This window comes from Nelumbo nucifera, chromosome 1, assembly GCF_055504915.1.
Source record: "Nelumbo nucifera cultivar China Antique chromosome 1, China Antique-T2T, whole genome shotgun sequence".
NCBI classification, from domain to species: Eukaryota; Viridiplantae; Streptophyta; class Magnoliopsida; order Proteales; family Nelumbonaceae; genus Nelumbo; species Nelumbo nucifera.
This window is the reverse complement of record NC_142649.1, coordinates 151626960-151648440: the sequence shown is the minus strand read 5'-3', so window position 1 is coordinate 151648440 and position 21481 is coordinate 151626960. Positions and strand designations below refer to the sequence as shown.

The 21481-nt window shown below is 36.3% G+C and overlaps 1 protein-coding gene across 9 annotated transcripts; it reads left to right on the top strand.

Annotated features, from left to right (window-relative positions):
* Nucleotides 1-1371: 1371 nt before the first annotated feature.
* On the top strand, nt 1372-18470 carry LOC104587888 (NOL1/NOP2/sun family protein / antitermination NusB domain-containing protein). 9 transcript variants are annotated; one of them, XM_088894726.1, is made up of 21 exons: nt 1372-1686; nt 2225-2287; nt 2534-2688; nt 2998-3111; nt 3450-3515; nt 3841-3952; nt 4041-4156; nt 4253-4339; nt 6182-6273; nt 6369-6429; nt 10315-10374; nt 11225-11285; nt 12674-12781; nt 14318-14436; nt 14545-14616; nt 14813-14898; nt 15281-15377; nt 16546-16572; nt 17410-17461; nt 17704-17802; nt 18183-18470. In XM_088894726.1, the coding sequence occupies exons 1-21, from the start codon at nt 1449-1451 to the stop codon at nt 18239-18241; spliced, it is 1944 nt and encodes a 647-aa protein (XP_088750852.1). In that variant the 5' UTR covers nt 1372-1448; the 3' UTR covers nt 18242-18470. The 9 variants fall into 9 exon arrangements, 3 of the variants coding, with proteins under 3 accessions (XP_088750852.1, XP_088750853.1, XP_088750854.1); XM_088894727.1 differs by lacking the exon at nt 3841-3952 and having other exon boundaries at nt 1374-1686; nt 4073-4156; XR_016080410.1 differs by lacking the exon at nt 17410-17461 and having other exon boundaries at nt 1375-1686; nt 16546-16856; nt 17670-17802; nt 18183-18232.
* The last annotated feature ends 3011 nt before the right edge of the window (nt 18471-21481 follow it).

Here is a 21481-nt window from a genome sequence, read left to right as displayed (position 1 = left end):
TTAGATTCCATTTCCCTTGTCCTCATGCCTTCTTACGTACATTTCAGCTTAATATATTTATATAGATATTTAACACACACTTTTCACTTCAAAAAGGCTATGGCGCATGTTGGGTTACGGGCCAAAATCCCTTGGCCCAACAGGTCTAGGGGGGTCATGCCTTGCCTAACTTGGCCCATCACTGTAGCTAGCGGGACTGTTGAAGTGGACACCTTTAACGGTGATATGTAATTTACTAACATAAATTCAGAACTTGCTAGAATGATCATGCCCAATGTCCCATCCATGCATGCGAGTTCACATCTTTGCCCCACAACACTCTCGCCGTGTATTGGGAACATCTCCCAATGATAGTACCAGAACCAATGATGTTATTATCGGGAGATGTTCTCAGTACATGACACAGAGATGTGTACTCCATGCATCCATATCTCGACATAACTCCATGAAGATGAAATGCGACTATACCCCTCCAATGATTTACAATAGTTTTTTCCCCCTCCATGCCAAAAAAGGAATGAGAATGAATCATATGGATATGGATATGAATTTGGTCATAAAAGACCATCCTATATGGTATTAAAATATATATTTGAATTTTCCTTATTTTATTTTCTTCTCTTTTTTTCTTTAATCCCTAAGGCTGTGTTTGGTTTGAAGGAAAAAGTAGGGAAAGGAAGGGAAATGTAGGGAAACCCTTACAAGCTGTGTGTAGGTTTTCCTTCCTTTCCCTTCAAACCAAACATAGCCTAATTGACTCAAAATACTTCTATTTTTTTTTTCCCAAAAGAAACCAGCTAAAATAATAAGAATCATTTCATTTACACAAAAAAAGTTTCTTTAAATTATTGTTTTATTTCATCAATATGGTTGTTTTTCTTCATCTTAAAATATAAAAATTATTCACTAATTTCTCTAATAAATTAAAAAAAAAACAAATGAAACCTTAAGGTTATGTTTGATTTGAAGGAAAAAAGTAGGGAAACCTAAATATTGAATCCAACCGAAACTTTGTAAAGATCTATTAAAGCAGTCAAAAGGAATTGAGTGTTATATTTAGAAATCTAATCGAATCATATATAGTTCAAATAAATAAGAAAAGTGTAGTTTGGAAATTTAAAAACAACGGATTGAAATTTGACATAACTTTAACAGGTGTATTTATTAAAAAGTGAAAAGTTTAAGAGGTCTTTATCACAAATGAAATTTCAAATTTGGGGGTAATTGTTAATAATTCTATAGTAATGGGGCTTTAATTATTGTAAATGAAATTTAAAGGGGTAATTGTCACTATTCACTAACGCTACAGTACTTTTTTTTTGGTATTCCAATAACGCTATAGTACAGGGTCTTATTAATTTAACTACGAAGATACGTTATCCACAATTCTATTCTCGCTGAGTTCCGGTGGAAGCTGCGTCTCGTTTCTTGCTGTTTTTCCTCCGAAAATGGATGCAGTACTTTCCCGCGTTTATCCTGCTTTCTCGATTTCTATTTCTTACTCAAATATTTCTACCTGCGAGAATTCTCTATCCCAGCCTATAAGACCGCCATTGATGGCCCGTACCTATATGCATCTTCTTCGAGCTACTAATTCTGTAGGTGGAGATAAGATTTATCCGAAGCATTTGAAGTTCGCGAAGAGAAATCGTGAGCCCCAGTCGCGAAATTCCCATCCCAGAAAAGGTAGGTTTCGTTTCTGCACCTCTTCGCAGCCACATTTTAGTCTTCACTACTGTCACACTTATTAGCGGTCCTCTTTAACGTTTCGATGGAACTTTTGTGTTGTTCCTCGATTCGTTCCTCGATTCGAAATTTACATGGTTCGTGATGTTAGTGGCTATGAACTTAGACAAAGTCGAATTCATAAGAGAAAAAAGACAAAGACGGTTGGATGGCTTCTAATTCTACCATATCAGTTCCTAATCCACTTCCAGAGTCCGGTTAGAATGATGGCCTCCATTTCTACCAGAGGACCCCCAAATGTGAAAGTTTCATTTAAATTAGAATCTGTATACTTTTTTACATGCCAAAAGGACCCCTATTTTTGCTCTGAAGACGTTTCTTTCTTCATTTTTCATTTTTTTTTGGGGTGGGGGGGATGCTGGGCACATACGAAAATTAACAAGAACATGATTTTCCTTGATTCCTAAATGCTGCGGGATTTTCTTCCGCTACCATTTGGTGAATTCAACGTTTCAGCTCATAGAGACTGAATTTTCAGGTTCTCTCAATCTACCGAGGAAAACTGACGCGGTGAACTTGGAGGTTTCACCTCACAGAGCAGGTAAACTTGTTCACTTCTTAAGTTGGTTTGCAATTAATCGGGTTTGTTCATTAGCGTACTTTATCATTCGTTGGTGTGAGACTTGAAGTGTTGTTAAGTATACTTTCTTCTGTTCAAAGTTCCAACGAATTTGTTTATTGCTACTTATGAAATTGTACCCTGAATAAAATGATTATTTAACATTTTTTTAATGTATCTATTTGTTTATATTTTTATTTTTTTTCTGTCTCCTTTTTCTGGGTGCAGTCTCTGCAGTGAGATTAATGCGGATAGAACTAGGAGGTGCTTTTGCTGACCTTTTGAATGAGAAAGGAAAGGGTTCTGGGAATAATGAGATGGGATATGTTGAAAGAACCCTTGGATTTCGCACTCGTGACTTGGATGATAGAGATCTTAGACTGGTAATATCCTCTTCATCCTCTCTCTCTCTCTCTCTCTCTCTCTCTCTCCCTCCCCCCACACACACACACATACACACAAAGCACCCACACATGTACTCACCTGACATCTAAGAATGTATTGGATCTAAGGATTTGCTAAATATATATAACATAGTTGTGCCAGAAAAATTGAGAAAGGGTGCTTTTTTGTAGTTCCTTTTTACTCTAAGGACATCCATGGGGATTCATCACCCTTATTGTTTGAAAGGGTTTGAGAGATTATATTTCTAGGCTTCTATCCAATGTTAAATTCTTATCTTTGTGTCATAGGTGACTGACATTGTTGGAGGTACCATTCGCTGGAGGAGATATCTGGATCATCTGATAATGTCACTGTGCCATGAAGAAAACATGTTTAGAGGCATGGAACCTCTTCTCTTGCAGGTGTTCTTTCGCTTATGGTTTAAGTTATTGTAGAGTAAGAAGAATCATATTTACAGGAAAGAGAAAAAGCATCACATTTAGAGGCACATGAATTGTCCATTTCCCTACCTTCATTTTAACTTAGATCTTTTATCTCTTTGTCATATGCCGAACTTGTTCATTGATGGAGATTGTTTTTCTTTTTTCTTTCTTTTTTTTTGGAGGGGGTGGGTGTGTGGGTTTGACTAACATAGACTTATTATTACTTTACAAGAATGGCCTAGAAAATTCTTTGGATATGGGAAGTGTCTTTTGATAGTATTTCACTTATGTTAAGATGGTTTTCTTTATGTTTATAGATTCTACGAATTGGTTTCTACGAGATTGTCAAGCTAGAAATGCCACCATATGCAGTTGTAGATGAGGTAAGTTTCTTTTGTTTTTCTTTTTGACAAGATAACTGAATGGTGTTTTTTTCTCTTTTAAAAATTTTTGATATTTAAAAAAAGGAAAAATGTTGGGACTTGCTAACTTAGAAATACTTGTGAAGGTTTGACTGACCTAGTGTTTAATATTACTTACTTTCTATACTTCGGATATAGCATAAATGGAAAATGGTCACACTTTATATTTATTTGTCTCCCATGCTGAAGATTCACAAACAGCATCCTAATTCTTACTGGAGATTTGCTTCACTAGAAACAAAACAATCAGATGATCATGACTATCTACTCTGTTACTTTCTTTTAGGATGGCCAAAGAGAAAGAGATGTTCCAGGATGGTTAGAATCATCTGAACTTGCATATTTTGGTGCAGGAGATCTCCAAGATGGAACCAATAAAATGATGGGACAAGCCTTTTGTATGCATTACATTTTGTTATCTTATGTAGTGACTTAGGTAAAAAAATCCTCTGATCAATTTTGGCCAAGTTATTTATACTTTTATAGTTTTATTTTTGGCACATGTCATAAATTTCCAGAATGTGAGGCTTGCGAAGGCTGCTCTTAGGCCTGGTGCGGGAAACTTGGTCAATGGGATTTTGCGGAAGTTGGTTTTACTTAAGGTTTGGCATTTCTTTTATAACATGCTCTCTTTGAGTCATTTATCACTTGTAAATTGCTTCATCAAATGGTTAGCTTTCAGACATCTTTTGCTTCAGGAAAAGAACTCCCTTCCTCTGCCCAAACTGGAAGGCAATGATCGCGCACAAGCACGTGTCCTTGCTATTCTTTATTCCCATCCAGTTGTAAGTTTATTATCATTACTGTTTTTTTTCCCTTTCTTTTGGTTGTTAAGCTGGATAGAACTATCATTCTCCCAGTCTTAACAAAAGCATGATTTTTGTTTGTTGGCTGATTTAAGCAACATTTTCTTCCCAAGGATAGGCATCTTGTTATCCTTCCAAGGGTTTCTTGATAGAGAAGATTGTGAGAGCTTCATGTTCTATTATTCTGCGAATCAGTGTTCTACCACTGTTGTCAGACTCAGACAGGACTGGATGGTCAGACTATTAAAATAATATTTTGGTTGCCTGGGTCTTAGAAATGTTGTCTTGGTCAAAAAACCCCAAATGTATTTACTAATAGGTATTGCAACCTCTAATATTTCAAAGCTTATGTTTTTTTGTTGCAGCTTTAGCTTTAAAAGATAACCTGGAACCATTTCATATCTTTTATATTCTTTTTTAAATTTTTGCAATTTTTATCTGATCAAGTTGAAAGGTTGAACTGGATTATTGAACTATTTGACCTGTGACCCAATGATTAAAACATATGGATCTGAGTCTGACAACATTGGTTTCTATTACTGTGCATTTAGTTCGGGTACATGGCTTGATAATTGCACTAGTTGGATATACCATCTGGTTCCATTGGTTGGTGATGTTGTGGATCAAGAACATGCACATTTAAAAGTTAAAACATCCCTGGATGGAAATTTGGTTGAGATTGGTCAACTCAAACCTGAGAAAAGCTGACAGAGCACTGGCACACAACTAGCCAGATTAAAGTTCACTACCCAATGCTGGTCCTGGCTATTTGGGCTGCTGGGAGTTTGGACTGAATGTGGACCTCCTCCAGCCTTTTAGTATGAAGTGTCTACTCTCAGACTCAAACCTGTGTTTTCATGATTGTCAGATAATCCTTGTTAAATTACATAATGTTAGGATATCTTTGTATATGCAAGATAGACAATCCATGTTAAATTACAATTTTTTCTGGAAGCTGAAGGAGATGCCATCGTCTAACACCTTATTGTACATGGGTGACACTTTATGTGGCATTATATGCTTGAGTTAAATACATCTACAGGAATTAGCAACAGTAACTTTTGCAATTAACACCTAAGCTGTTGAAGCACCACCACCATCAATAGAGCTTCTGGTCAGACCTAACCGAAACAGTAGGAAAAATCATTCTTCATTCTCAAAGCAGTACTGCATATAATTATTGTTTGTAGAGAATGCGTTATGATATCTACCTGACTTCTATTATCCATTTTTTTAGAAAGCATCTGACTTCTATTATCCTAAATAGTAAATATTGAATTGAATAAAAAGTTTGCAACTGAAAAAAATCTTAAATCTTTACAAACCTAGCAGGAACAAATCTTCGAGATCTTAATCTTATAAACAGTTCTTAATTCTTTTAGCAAATATTCAAGATCTAATCAACATTTTATAGAGTCCAATTTTAAAAGGTTTTGATTGTAGATAATGTTTCAAATATCATTTGGGCCCATATGATCTGGAGAACTATTTCGAATGCTTCCAACCTGAGCTTGTTAGAATGGGCCTTAGATCCTATTTGATGCTTCTTTGGCTTTGGTTGTGAGTACTGGTTTTTAGGCCCTTGGGCTCATATGCATTATCTTCCCATTTTTTCCTCTCTATCAGTTTGTTACTTTTTAATGACATTTGTTTCATTACATGATTACATCCTTGTTCTTGAAATCACAGTTTTAGTTGGGGCTTAATGCTCTATTAAGAGGAAAGTGAATTGGTTTTGCTTGTTAGTTGCTGGTATGACAAGTCTGTATATAAGCAATCTGCAATATAACTTTTAATATTTTATACATTTTTTCGATGTAGTGGATGGTAAGGCGGTGGACAAAGTATCTTGGCCAAGAAGAAGCTATAAGATTGATGATGTGGAATAACAGCAATCCCAGCTTTAGCCTCAGGTTGTTAATTAAATTTCTTTTCTTCAGTTGATGCTATCAAATGGCTAAGGGATGATGTGACTGATTTCTATACACCTCCTCTAATGCAATCTCAGGGCAAACAGACGGAAAGGATTTACAAGAGATGACCTCATGATGCGGCTTAAGACATTAAAGGTGCCTGCTACTATTTCCTATCTGGGTTTGCTGGGTGTACCTGTTGGCTGTTGCATATAGTTAAGCTGTGATATCAGAACTTGTAATTCCAAAGTTGGCATTAGAACTCTTTGGATATTTACTTGTTACTGGATTATGCATCCATATGCATCATGTTACACTATGCACATGGCCTACCTATAGTAGAAAATAGAAATAAGGGAAAATAAGAGAAGAGAGTGAAAAAAGAAGCAGAAAGTTCTTGGAGAAGAAGGGAAAGAAGAAAGAAGAAGATGGGAGAAGAAGAAAGGGGTGCCAAAAGTGTATTGGCCGCCCCACTCATTAGTATTTATATTAAAAACATAAAGCTGTGTACAAGGACAATAATGTCCCCACTAAAGCAGCTATAATTAGAACCATTATAAACAATAAAGATAATGGGCAACGGCCTAGGCCCAACAATAGATAATAATAAAAAGCATAACAGGACATAAACTGTCAACATCTATGAATTAAGCTGGAGCACTGGAATGGAGGCTCGGTTCAAGCAGAGACAATGGCACTCTTACAAGGTTTGAAATTAGCAGTGCATCTGGAAGCTAGAGAATTGGAAGTAGAAGGGGACTCACTGTTAGCCATTTCCTGGGATAAGCAAGTGAGTTCAGCACCATGGAAGTACAGATTTGCATTCAGGGAGATTGAACTACTGGCCAAGAAATTTAACTCTACATTTGGGTGGACCAAAAGGACAGAAAATGGACTGGCAGACACTCTGGAAAAACAGAGAGTTGATAGGCCTTCTCTTTTTCGGGCAAAACTGTAGCTGAATGTGTGAAAATAGAGGATAGATGGTCTTTGTATTCTGGGGACTTTCTATACTGTATTACTCTGGAAAGTACTTGTAATCTGTTCTTAAATTAATAAAATTATCTTTTGCTGATAAAAAAAAAGCTGGAGCACTGGAATGGGTGATTAGCAACAAATCATAAAAGTTGGAAAATCCTAGGATCTCTTATTGTTTATAAATCTTAAATTCCTTACTGTTTACATATTTTTCATTCTTTATAATTTATATTGTCATCTATATTTTACTTTATTTTTAAGCTGTACTGTTGGCTCTTCTCGCTGGAAGAGTGTGAAGTTAGCCTCTTATTATCATTTTGGGCTACTTTCCATCCAAGTGGTGGCTCATGACTTATCTAAACTGCTGGAGTGCTGCATATGGTTTTGTGATTCATGCTTGTAGCATTAATGGTGTAGATATAAGTTTCAAAATGCAGTAGTAAGAAATGATTTAGGCACTAAATTTAACAGTGAATATGGCTTTAAATAGAACAGATTGGCGAAACAGGATTCATGTAGCTGACCCCATATAGTTGGGATAAGGCGTGGATGATGATGGTATTAGTTTCAAAATGCATACACACATTGTTCTTCTGTTCGAAGAAAGCAATATGAAAGAAAATTTTGATTTAGAAGGTAAAAAACATATAGAAATATAAAAAATAATTCGAGCTAGTTGGCATTCTGTCTTTTTCTAATTTATAAATGATAGGCAATTCTTAAGGCTATGTTTGGTTTGAAGGAAAAGGTAGGGAAAGGTAAGGAATTGTAAAGGTTTCCCTATCTTTCTCCTCCTTTCCCTACTTTTTCCTTCAAACCAAACATAGCCTAAGTGCATTCATCATCCAATTTTCTGTTTCTCTTTTTGCTTGAATTATTTGTCAGGTGTCCAGAACTTGGTTAATCAAGTGGTAAAGTTCTGTTGTATGATGGAAACAAGATATATGTCTTTTTACAGATATGATGCAATGCACAAACCAAGAGAATCTGGAAGTGGGATCTTCATTAGAAGAACTCAACAGAAATAGGAGTGTGACCATAGTCTTCTTGGTCTAAAATAAAAACTATATATATATATATTATAATGAATAATAGCAGGATTTTCAATCAGGTGGGAGCTAAACGCCTGCACTGGAGAAGATTGTGGGGAATATAGAAAGATGTTTGTTAGAATGGGAAGGTGTACAGGAGTTCAAGGATACAAGTAAAAGGGAGCTCATGAATTAGTGGGAAAGGATTCTTTTTGTGGTTTTGATAAATGATTGAATAGTGAAGACAGTCATGGTACACATTATACTTTTGTATAGGTGCATAGGCCTATATACTACTCTATTTTGTACAATTGTACCTATGGTGAGGGGCTCTTGCCCTCCTTTTCAGTAATATAATGCATTATTTTACCTTTCAAAAAAATTATTAAATTGTGTGTTCTTTATTGATGACATAGTATTAATTAATGAAGCTACAGAGGAATAAAATGCAAAATTAGATTTATGGACAAATGCCTCAGAAATGAAAGATTTTAGAATAAGCAGAATCGAAACGGAATATATGCAATCTAAGTTTACTAATAATAGGAAGGGAAATTGGGGTACACTTAGGATTTGAGACCAAAAGATTTCTCAATGTGACCTTTTTCTTTATCTTGGTTTTAGTCCATAACAAAGGAGAGATTGATTAGGATGTTGCCCATAAAATTAGAGCAGGATGGGCAAAATGGAGGGGTGTATATGGAGTCCTGGTAGGAGAATACTATTCAGGCTAAAAGGAAAATTTTGTAAAACAATTATAAGGCCAACAATGTTGTATAGAGTAGAGTGTTGGGAAGCCAAAAAACAACACATAAAAAAATGAATGCAGAAGAAATGCAAAATGTTGAAATGGATGTGTAGGAAAACTAGTAAGGATAGGATAAAAAATGAATTTATTTGAACGGACCTAGGAATAGCTCCAACAGGTAATAAAATGACAGAAAGTAGAGTAGACTGAGATATGATCAGTTCATATTTAGAGAAGACCATCTATAATATCAGGACCAGTGACATTGTGAGAAGTGATCTTTTACACGTTGAAGGGTCTAGAAGAGCTAGGAGCAGACCATAAAGGACAGCAGTTGAAGTAGTGAGGAATGATTTAACAATGGATATGACACTGAATGGTGGAATAGTGGAAGAGGATTCATGTAGCTCACTCCAGTCCCCATATAGTTGGGATAAGGCTTAGTTGAGTTGAATATATGCAAATCATCAAAAGTATCTATCCTAGGCTTAAATAATAAGAACATAATTGTCTAAAGTAACTTATGGAAATTGTATGTGTTGACCTGGGCCGTAGGAGGAAGGAGTTGGCGAGTTGCAAGTCAGTTGCTTCAGTGTTGGCTATGTAGAAGATAATCTTCAAACAAGACTCACATCGTGCATGTTACCAAGGTTTTCTCACGTCTTAAGGAGGATATCATTGGGGCAGGCCCAACCAATAAACTCAAAAAGGTTTACAATTGAAGGGGTTTCAAACCCAAATTGCAAAGACCGTATTTTCCTGTTAGGGATGGTCAGATGTTGAAGGTGTTGGAAAAGAAGCTGGATCTTTTGGTGAGCCTTTCGTGGGAGGAGTCAATTAAAAGTGAAGGGATGAAGGGTGCTAGTCAGGAATTTAAGAAGATGGAGGGGGAGATGGTATCAATGGGGGAGAAGGTGAATCAAGGAGGCGTGGATATTAAGAAGCTTGTTGATAAAGAGATAGAAATTGGAAGATCATTGGGTTTGTTTTTCTGGGAGACGAGGCTTTTGTTAGAAGAGCTCTCGAGGAGTTTGAAAAGAGGAGGAAGGAAGAGTCTTTCGAATCCTGTTATTTTCTGTTTGTGGTGCCAACTTGGCACCAGTGGTGGTTGTACTAAGCTTTTTCTTTTTTCTAATATATTTTTCTTTTTTACTTATCAAAAAAAGTTCTCTACCACCAGAATGTTCTCAAATATTCCCATTTTAAGTACTTTAAGTTGTCTGGGTATATATTTCATAAAAATGCTATATTATTTATTTGTTAGCTTGTTTTGTCAAATATCAGGTTCCACATGAGCCATCTTTACATTTGGATGATTTTGTTCGTATCGGAACAGGGATGCAGGTATATATTCCATGTATTTTGTTCTACAGTAATTTGTTTGGATATGCATGCAATTTCCTTTTTAGGGATGCAAACAGATTGGATCGAATTCGGATTGGAGTATATCCGAATCGGATATAAACCTTATATCTGATCCAATTGGATCTCATATCATTTTGAATTCGAATCCGTTAAGGATGTTGGATATCCGAGTCTGATCCAATCCAATTTAATTTCTATAAAATTTAACAAATTATTAAAAGGGAAAAAAACATAACAGTCTACATAAAGAAAAACAAAAAATACAAGCTTTTTTTTCAACTATTATTCTCATATATATACACGTCTTTTTATAAAAAAATTTACAAAAGTGCAATATAAACATATTATAAATAAACAAATAAATAATATATCTGATCTGAAAATCTGAAGGGGGGGGGTATTGGAATCTGACCAAATAGGATCGAATCATGATCTCATCCATTTGCACTTCTATTCCTTTTCCTTTTCCAATTAATGCCAGTTGCTTAAGGCCAAGGCATAAGCAAAGTGCAACTGCAGAGAAAAATTTGACTTAAGTTCTTGCTGAGCTTACAAGGTTTATGAAGATTCATCATGGACTGATGGACAACTGTCAAAAGTCTCTTTCTGGTCACCTATTATCTTGAATCCAGCCTCAATATAAATAATAGTTACAGTACTTTTTGGGTTAAATTTTGATACAATTTATACTTATGTATCACATATTTCTGAATGCCATTGAGAACAGATTGTGAAATGTTAGTCATCATTGTTACTTGATGCTTGACTTTTTACGTGTCATTCAAGTATTCTTTGTTATCCTGAATGTCTTACATGTCATGCTTCTCAGATTGTCATACAAGCTGGATTACTCAAAGAAGGTCTGTGTTCCGTTCAGGATGAGAGTGCAGGTCAGTTTTTTATTTTTTTTTTGGAGAAAAGGTAAAGTAATTCTATTAAAAGACCAAATAGAGTACAACAGACTCCCAACCAGGGAATAGCTCCCACTACACTACATTACAATTCAAATAAGCTCCTAGACCTCAACAGAGCCCCTAGGCCAGAAGTCTGAAGCCCCTTTGCAACTGAAACCCAAGAGATCAGCTTTCCATACGAAAAGGAAATTAAAACATCCAAATCTTTGGAAACATTCTGAAACAACCATCTATTCCTTTCTGCCCATATGGTACTTATTAGGGGTGTCAATTGGACTGGATTTGGTCCAATCCAGTCCAGTCCAATGTGAGTCCATTATAAATGGACCAGGTCTAATCCTCAATCCAATGAATATTTTAGATCATTTTGGACCGGTCCAATTCAATGTCTGGACCATCCAATCTGTTCAAATTCGTTTTGATTTAGATTGGTTTCAACCCAAACCCAGTCCATTAACACCTATATTCTTATCTTATATCAATGGACCAGATATTGGCTTAATCCAATCCAATCCATTATAAATTTATTACGGATGGACCAGGTCCAATCCAATGTCTTGTTGGTCCGTCCAATCTGTCCAAATTCATTTTGGACTGGACGGGATCCAATCCAAAACCGGTCCATTGACACCCTTAGTACTTATAACTGCAGCCGGGATAGAGTGTGGAGGTCAGTTCTATTCACCTGACATCAGTGAGGGCATGGTTTAGAATAGGGTGTGGAGGCTTTATCCAATGCTGGGGCCTATGCTGAACTACATATTTACTAACATATGTATAATCTATGACAAATAGAAAGGCACCTTTCAATAAAAAAACATATGTATGGATAATCTATGAATTGCATAACATTATAATTGTAGGAAATAACCTCCATGGTTGGAACTCAAGCTTGAATTAAAAAAGGAAGATGCAAAGCATCAATCAATGGCAACAATCTTAAAACTTCCAACATCTTAATTTCAACACTTTCTTTTTTGGATATCTTAGCATTATGGAAGAAATCCTAATTCAATTAGAACAACTTTTTTACCAGATGCAAGTATTTTGAAGCCTTGCTAGTTTGGTAATATATGCACGTGGGGTAGGAAAATATGATTGTAGTTGACCACTAAAACTACGACAAATTTCTAAAAGATCATAGAGAGTTTCTCAAGATTCCTATAGACGGCGACTATCATTTAGAAGAAATTATCAAGGCGTTAGGCACAAATGGCATGTTGGGTTATGTGTTGTCTTGTTTTCTTTCTCAGTCAAAAAGTTAGAGAACAGGGATATTTTCCCTATCATTAAACTTCCATCATGTTGCATCTTCTTAGTTGTAGCATTTTGTATTAAATTAATATATCAAGATTTGACTACAGGTTTGGTGGTTTCTCTTGTGGATCCACATCCTGGAGAAACCATCATTGACTGTTGTGCTGCACCTGGAGGCAAGACCCTTTTCATGGCATCACTGTTGAGTCAAAAAGGTAACAGTTGAAATTTAACTATAGTGCTTGCTTTGTTGTTCTGAAACAGGGAAGAGTAATTCTTCTTAAAAGATATTATCTATTACCTATCAGTGGTCTTTCTGCCATCAATCTAGACTGTTCAGTTGATGAGCCATAGCTTCAATAGTTGTACTAACCAGATAATCTATCATTCCAAACAATCTCTGTGTGTCTCTGAGTGTGCATGTGTTTGTCTGTCTGTGGACTTTTTTTTTTTGATTGGTAAAAATGAAAATTTCATTAAAATAAAAGAAGAATATGAGCTGTTGGTGACAAGGCATCACACATACAACAAATAAAAGAAATTCCAGAATCAATATAAATTTTCCATATTACACATTTGAAATCCCAAAACTTCCCCCAAGTTTTTCCCCAGGTCCTCCTTGTCCAAGCTATATGATTTATCATAAAAGTTCTTCATTCCTCTCCTTCCAAATATTCCAACAGATTGCAAAAGGAGTGCAGCTCCAAATCACCTTCGTCTTCTTGCTACCTCTTATCTTTGGCCATGAAGAAATAATTTCTGAAGCTGAGTTTGGATGAAAATCAGATACCCGAAACATAGTGGTAAACAATCTCCATATCAGCAATTTTGCAATTGAAAAACAAACATCTGACATTCACCTTCTGCTCTTTGCATAAACAGCACCTGTTAGCCATACTGAAGCCTCTTGATTTCAAATGATCCACAGTCAAGATGCTGTCCATAGCCACCAGCCATGTGAAAGCTTCAACCCTTGGGGGTACCGGGTTTCCCCACACACCTTCTAAACAAGATGAATCTGAACCCTTGCCATATAGTCCATTAGTTGTTTATAACTTATAAATTATGATTATCTAGAAGAAACCACTAACTGAATGGTGAGAATCATCTGCACTTGCAGTTATAATCCAAGGGTTGCCATCAATTAGATGGGCTGGAGCAATGACATGTGTCTAGATTTCCGGAATTTCTTGCTTGCAGCTATCTAGTATGAATTAGCTGCTCACTTTAGTTTGCTATCATGGCCTGAATTCTTGGATAGGCCCTCATTTAGATGGGGTGGATCAGCATCATATTTCCAAGACTTTGTCTAACTTCTCCTTTTTGCAGATATCCAATATGTTTTAATTGTTCAATGTAATTTATTGTTGTGGTCTGAATGTTTCGACTTCACAGAACATTGTTTAGACTAAGTTGTCATTCTCTTGTTAAATTTTAGCATGTTAGCTCCTTCCTGGGTTGCAATGGATGAGCAAGGTTTTGACCCTTTTCTGTTCCATACATGTCATAGGTTGTGTAATAGATATTTATTGCCTGTCAATTTCTGTTATTTCCTTGCTAAAAGATGAATGACCTAATATTTTCCAACCTGATCCTTTAGGCTTCCTGTTTATTTGTGCCTCAAGGATTTTGGGCTTTTGGAGCTATATGAATTGTTTATATTCTGTTTTTGATAAAATTTAAAATAAAATGCTCTGTTTCTTGTTGAGTTGCGGGTGATAAGTTTTGATTAATATGTTTTTGAGTTGCAGGTATGGTATCTGCAATTGATGTTAACAATGGCCGACTAAGAATTCTTAAGGAGACTGCCAAATTGCAAGGAGTAGATGATGTGATCACCTTCATCCATGCTGATCTTCGAATATTTTCTGTAAGTCAAATTGCATAATAGGAAAAATATATTTCTCTGGGAACAATTTATGTTTTCTTAATTCATCAAAAAATTTATGCTTTCTTATTTGATTTATTTTCTTTCCAGGAAAAGAATCCAGTGAAGTCTGATAAGGTTTTGTTGGATGCTCCCTGTTCTGGACTTGGTGTTCTTTCTAAGGTTTTTCTTCCATATGGCTATGTTGAAATTTAAACTTCATTTTTATTTCGGCTACTACAATGTGGAGGACGCATGTGTTTTCTTATCCTATCATTTAAACTAAATTACTTTAACTATTTTTTAAAATTTTCATTCTCTAGAAAACTGTTAGAGCATCTCACTAAATACTTCTGTTCTCTTTAACTTTGTTTTGAAGAGGCCGGACTTGCGTTGGAATAAGAAACTAGAGGATATGGAACAACTGAAAAATTTACAGGACGATCTCCTCAATGCTGCTGCCTTGTGAGAGTCCATTCATGAATCCTCTTGTAATCCTGTTCATTTCCCCCCTTTCCTCTCATGGTGCCTTTTTGAGTGTCTGTCATTTCATTATTTGTGGTCTATAATTCTATGATATACCAAAATGGTTATTATAAGTAAAGCCTTAATATATTTGTAGTGGATTTTACCTCCATAGTGGGTTGTCTTGTACAGTTTCTCTTTGTACAAAGGACCTTGATCAGTGATTAATACAATATGCTATACTTTGCCTTTTTCAAAAAAAAAAAAAATTTTTACCTTCATTGTATGCATGCCTGCTGGTATTTAATTTCTAGAAATGAACTTATGCTCTTCATATGTTTTATCCATTTCATCAAGAATTTTAAGTATTTCTCTATTCCAGGTTGGTGAAGCCCGGGGGTGTACTGGTGTACAGTACTTGTTCCATTGATCCTGAGGAGAATGAGAAGAGAGTAGCAGCATTTCTTCTTAGTCATCCAGTAAGAACTTTTAAATATAAATAAACTAGTGTCTAATTTCCTGATTCCATCCCTTTTTCAACTTCTGAAAAATGCAACTAAAGCATGAAAGTAACATTTTTTTATGGAAAATTTTTAACTGATTCCTTGATTGTCTTTGAGTTTCATGCAAGCAAAATATGCACATGAACACAAGAATTATCCAAACTAATGAAAAATATCAGTGTCCAGATTAGACCTGTTCATGGACCGGGCCGGGCTTTTGCTCTTCATCAACAGAATTTTTTCAGGCCCGAGCCCGAGCCCGAAACCCGACCTGACAACTTGTGTAGACTACAGACTACAAAGTAACAGAGGCTGAAATGCATGACTTGTACAAAGTTGAGAAATGCAGGACTCACCGCCGGAGGGACGACTGAGTTCACCGGTGGCATGGCTGGCACTGGTGCCTGAGTTCGCTGGTTCCTGAGAATGTGCGACAGTGCGAGTGAGAATGAGGACCTAGAGAGAGAGACGGCCGGTGTCTGAGCTCGCCTCTGAGACTGAGAATGATGTCTGCCTGTCTGGGTTTGTGCCGGTTCTTGAGAGAGAGTGAGGAGGGAATATAGAAGATGAAAAGAGGGAATGGGAAAGGGTTAGTTGACTAGGAATTTAGGGTTTAGAAGAAATTACAAAATGCCGGGTTGGGCTGGGCTCGGGCCAGGTTTTTGTGACAAATTCCGAGCCCGACCCGAAAAATAGTTGGGCTGGGCTTTTAGGCCCGAGGTCAAGCCCACGGGCTAAAATCCATGTGCATGCCGTCCGAGGGTTGGGCCGGGCCGGGTAGCCGCCGGCCTGTCGGGCTAACCGGCCCATGAACAGGTCTAGTCCTGATTAGTGTTTATCATTTTGTCCTACAGACGTACTTTTTCATTGATATAGATCATTCTGCCTCTTGCATTGTGTCCTCTAGGAATAGCATGTCAATTGGAAATTGGAATACCGTTATAATAGTAAATTTTGGTTTCTTGTTACATTTAACCATCCAACATGATCCAATGAAATTATTTTTCCATGGTTCAATACATGGTTGATAATTCCAAATGCAAAATCTAAAGGATGGAGACTTAAGAAAAAATATATTTTTGGCAGTGCTACATCATAAGATTACTTGTCAATTTATTGTATTTGTCATTTCCTTTTTTTGCAGGATTTCCGCATAGAGCCTGCTGATGGATATGTTCCTCCAGACTTCATAACAGAGAGTGGCTTCTATTTCTCCAACCCATTGAAACATTCTCTTGATGGGTCCTTTGCTGCTCGTTTGGTCCGATCCTAGAATAACATGTCACTCGGCAACCCTGGTTAAATTCTAATATGGAAGTTAGCTTAGTTGTTTTCAGCGAATAGGAGTTCATGTCTTTTATGGTCATCAGAAAGAAATCCTCTTCTGAGTCTAGCGTCTTATCAGAAGCCCTGATTTTTGCAAGAAGTGCCCAGTTCAGCCAGCACAACAAAATGGTAATAATCTTGGTTAAATTTTTGAGAAGTTTATTCTGTGCAATTGAGATACAGGTGGATCAATGAGCAGTTTGGAAAATTAAAAAAGGAAGTCACTAACAATAGCAAAAAGGGAGAAAGATATTGGAGAGTGAAAAAGGAAAGGTGGGCTGGAGATAGATGTGGAGGAGAAAATACCTAGACTAAGGGTATAGTTTCTCCATAATCACTCTAAAATCTCAATATTGCATGGAGTTCTATCCCTGGAAATGAAAGAAATTCCTCTGAGAGAAACTAATAGTTTACATAGATTCCTAGGTGATAAGGATTCATTTGTGGTGAGGAACTGATGTTGAGAATGGGAAAATATTGTCATCAAAGTGAGTCATTTAATCTTGGTTTTTTCAAGGGGTTTATGTGATCTGAGATGCTATTAAGTATGGCACATGAGCAGAACAGATTAAGATCTGACTATAGTTTGTATGAAATGAGAATTTACTCATCCCAAAATGTTTTTATCCATTTGAACACAGGCCTGGTTTATTATTTCTGATTTCTGAAATTTGTCAACAGAAAATTGTATTTTGTCAAATCAAGGGATGCAAAGATTGGGGAAGATGGAAATGAGGCAGAAAAATAAATAAATTAGAGACTAGATTAGAAGTAAAGTAAAAAGCAACTAGCATGATGAGAAGAGCAAAATTTCTGCATTCTTCTGAGAGCAGGGTTTTGAAACTGAGTTAGAGAAATAGAAAATATAGAAATAAAACCTCTACTTTCTAAGGGAGTTTTTCAGCACCTTATCAAGGCATGTGTTTTCTACACCTTGTTTAGCTTCTCTGCACAAACAGGCAGAGGATGTTTTATGCAGCCACTCGGGGACCAAGGTCAAATATGCAGTGGGCCCTGTCATGCTATCTACCTTTCCTTCAAGAGGAAGTTACTTGTTGGTCAAAATTCTTTTTAGGTATATTACTGCATTCTCTCTCTCTCTCGTTTGTGTGTGTGTGTACCGGTTGAAAGTGTTCATTATGACTTGTCATTCTCTGTTCTTTCTCTTACACTTATCTGACCACCTATATGCTTCCACTTGTAGTCTATGGTTGTTGGCTTTAGAGTTTCTAGTTTCATTTTTCTGTATGAACATCATTAGCTCTTTACATGTTGTACATTCACTATATGATATATCAATTCAAAACTTAGGTGTATGAGAGGTAAAGCATTAGATTATGGAATCGAACTAGAATGGAGGTTGAAAATGCTCAGTGTAATATATGTATATTATATTATATATACAATATATTACTTAGCATATTCATGACCCATTCTTCCGGAAAACTTTTGCAGGTCCTCTTAACTGGAACTCAAGACCCAACCATGAAGCTGTGGCTATGATGATTTTATGACCAGGTGACCAGGTGCATCTTTGCTCAAGCATGCAATCATAAAAAAGGCTATTATCTAATGTTGGCCCTGGCTATCTGGGGTCTTGGGAGGGGCAGACTGGGTAAAAATCCTTGGCATTTTTTTTTGGCAAAGTAGCTTCTCTCACACTCAAAGCTGTGTTCTTGTATAAGCCACTCAGGCATGCAGTCATCTAATTATCAAATTCCAAAACTATTCCCCATCCAATCATCCATAGAGTGAAACAATGAGGGTCTAGAAGCAGTGTATTTCAACAGGGAGGATGGACTCACTATCAATCCAAGCAGTGGGAAAAATTTGTCAGAATCTTCAGGTTCTAACAAGGTTTTTAAAACTGACCCGGACAACGAACCAGTCAAGGGTCTGGTTCCCGGATCGAACGGTCTGACCATTCGAACCGAATGGATGACTTGTTCTAACAATAAATAAATAAATAAATAAAAAGCGGTCAAAACCATTGAACAGTTCAACCGCCCGGGTCAGTGGTTTGCTGACCAAATCAACGTTTTTTTGGCAAAAATCTGGTTTTGGGGAAAGATGGAACCGGTTCCCTTTTTCCGGTCTGACCATCCGGTCCGGTCCGGTTTTGAAAACCATGGGTTCTAACCTCGAGTTGCCATACAAAAATATTATCATCTCAGTCATTCTCTTAATCTGGGAATTCCCTTCCAAGTTGAAACCATGTGACTTTAAGGGAGTTTTCCTAAAGCATTTTGTATGGATCCCGTTACCTCAATCTGCTACCTGGACGAAACTGTGGCATTTATTCAATAATTTATCTCTGATTTACCATCTTGAAGGAAACATTGAAGTAATAAGCCAATCTTAGTCTTGCCCCGTTGCACCCTCTATTGAAGTTGTTGGAAAGTGTAAATACCAGTGCCAAAAATTATGATGTCTGAAGATTTGTGGCTCTCCACCTCTGAATAATTGTGAATCAGCTCTTGAGGTCGGTATCAATCAATAGACCAAATCCATATAATCAAGGGAAAAAGCAAAAACTTGGTACTTGGGGGGTTTGAGTAGAGAAAGTGGAATTCAAAAGTCAAAAGCCAACTTTAATTTGGAGTTGATTCTAGTGAAATGGAGCAGAATAGTCCTATCGCTTTTATTTTTAAATTTTTTTATATGAAGAGAGTAGTCTAATATCCCCTGGGCAAGTTCTTTGAGGCTGAAGTAAGGTCTTAACCTAATGAGGTCTTCAGTCTTCTCAGATATAGTTATATCTACTTGTCCATTTGCTAATAATCAATACTGTACTTAAGCGTATGGGAATTCTGGTCCCGCAGGATGGTACTCCATCTTACTCTACGGGTCGAAACTCTATCTTTTGGATGCTCAGTGACTTTATTAACCATTTCATTAATGGTAACATAACCCGTCTGGTTTGATCCAGTATTCTTGTAGGAGAGAAAAAACAAGCAATGTTTACGGGAGAGAGAGAGAGAGAGAGAGAGAGATATTGAGTTTATTTCCAATTGGAGTTCATGATCAAATAAAACCAGATATTATCATCATAAGAAAATAAATAAATAATGACACAAGGAGAAAACAAGAAGGCTAGCTTCCTTGGCAATGTGAAAAACCAAGATGAATAAAAGTTCTCTCTTGTAATCCTTCTTGCACTATTTAGTCAATAAATATAAATACAAGGCTAAAAGCAACGAGGATAATGCTTTATGATGCAGAAAATATCCAAAATTTCAATTGGCTTTTACTTATACTTGTGTAGGGTTACTAGTAATGGGCCAGTTTCAGTGACATTCCACCTGTATTAGGATGTATTGATGGTATTCCCCTTTAATTTCAACTTTTAAACCTTTTAAAAGATGTATAGCCATTAATCTCCACCAGTGCCCGTTTGGGAGGGCTTTCAGGATGTGGCTTCTGGTGTTCTGAGAATCCGATCTGGGCCCCATATGGGAACACTAGAAGCTTTGTTTGGTGAAAATCCGGAAAGCCGATCACTGTGTTCTGAACACCAAAACATGGGAAGCTACTTCAGGTAGCTTCTTTGGAACATGGGTGCTCAACCACCACGGTTGAATCACTGCACCACGCTTCCAATGTAGAATCTCTCCCAAGTGGGCTTTTAATTTGGAGCTATATAGATTTAAGTGTAAGTTACAAAGACCCCCCTTGTACTATGTGGTCATTGACAATTACCCCCTAAACTTTCATTTGCAACAAAGACCCCCTGAATTTTTTACTTTGTGACAAGTACCCCCTAGCCGTTAAGCAAGATTATAGAATGCATTAAATTACTAAAATATCCACCTAAACTTTCTTTATTTTCTTTTTCTCACCCTTTTCTCTTAAACCTAACTGACCCAAAATACCTCTATTTTCTCCAAATGAAATTAACTAAAATAACAAAAACCATTTCACTAACATAGAAAAAAGTTTCTTTAAATTCTTGTTTCATTTTTGCTGACATGAATGTCTCTCTTCATCTTAAAATATAAAATTATCCATCCATTTTTCCAATAAATTAAAAAAAAACAAACAAAACCTTAAATTTATATCTGCCAGAAAGAAACCTTTACCATTTCATTTAAAATATTGAATCCAACCAGAAATTTGCAAGGATATATAGTAGAGCAACCGAGAGGATTTCACTATTATATTTAGAAAATTAATTGAATCATAAATCATTCAAATAAATAAGAAAAGAATAGTTTGAAGATTTAAAAATTTTAAACAGCTGAACAAGAGTCTTTTTTGAAGTTAACTAGCAGAACTCTAATGGGGGGGGGGGGGGTATTTGTTGCAAAGTGAAAGTGAAAGTTAAGGGGATAATTATCACTGACCCAATAGTATGGGGGTCTTTGTAATTTACCCTAGACTTATTCAAGCCCCATTAATTGACTTAGTTTTGAGATCTATATAGCCATTAATTCCCATTAATTTTGGTCGTTGTATAAAGTTAAATTTCAAATCTAGCCAAATCCCCATTACCTCCACTAGTTTAGGCATTATGACATTTTAAATTTAGACCTCGATTCCTTTCAAATAAATCACAAAACAAAGACTTATACATTATTACCAGGGATTGATTCCAAACTAGCTGCTTTATAAGTGAGAATGCCACTATGCTACAATTACCTTTTGGGATATGATTAGGGGTTTTAGCTATCTTAAAACAAAACATTCCACCAATTCTTAATCTGGTTTGGTGTTACTATCTGATGACCTAAATGTATTAATTCTTTTAGTTTTGC

Coding starts and splice junctions, on each gene's coding strand:
- LOC104587888 (XM_088894726.1), top strand. CDS start 1,449: ATGGATGCAGTACTTTCCCGCGTTTATCCTGCTTTCTCGATTTCTATT. Junction 3,953..4,040: donor AATGATGGGACAAGCCTTTT/GTATGCATTACA, acceptor ATACTTTTATAG/TTTTATTTTTGGCACATGTC. Junction 17,462..17,703: donor GATTGGGGAAGATGGAAATG/AGGCAGAAAAAT, acceptor GGATGTTTTATG/CAGCCACTCGGGGACCAAGG.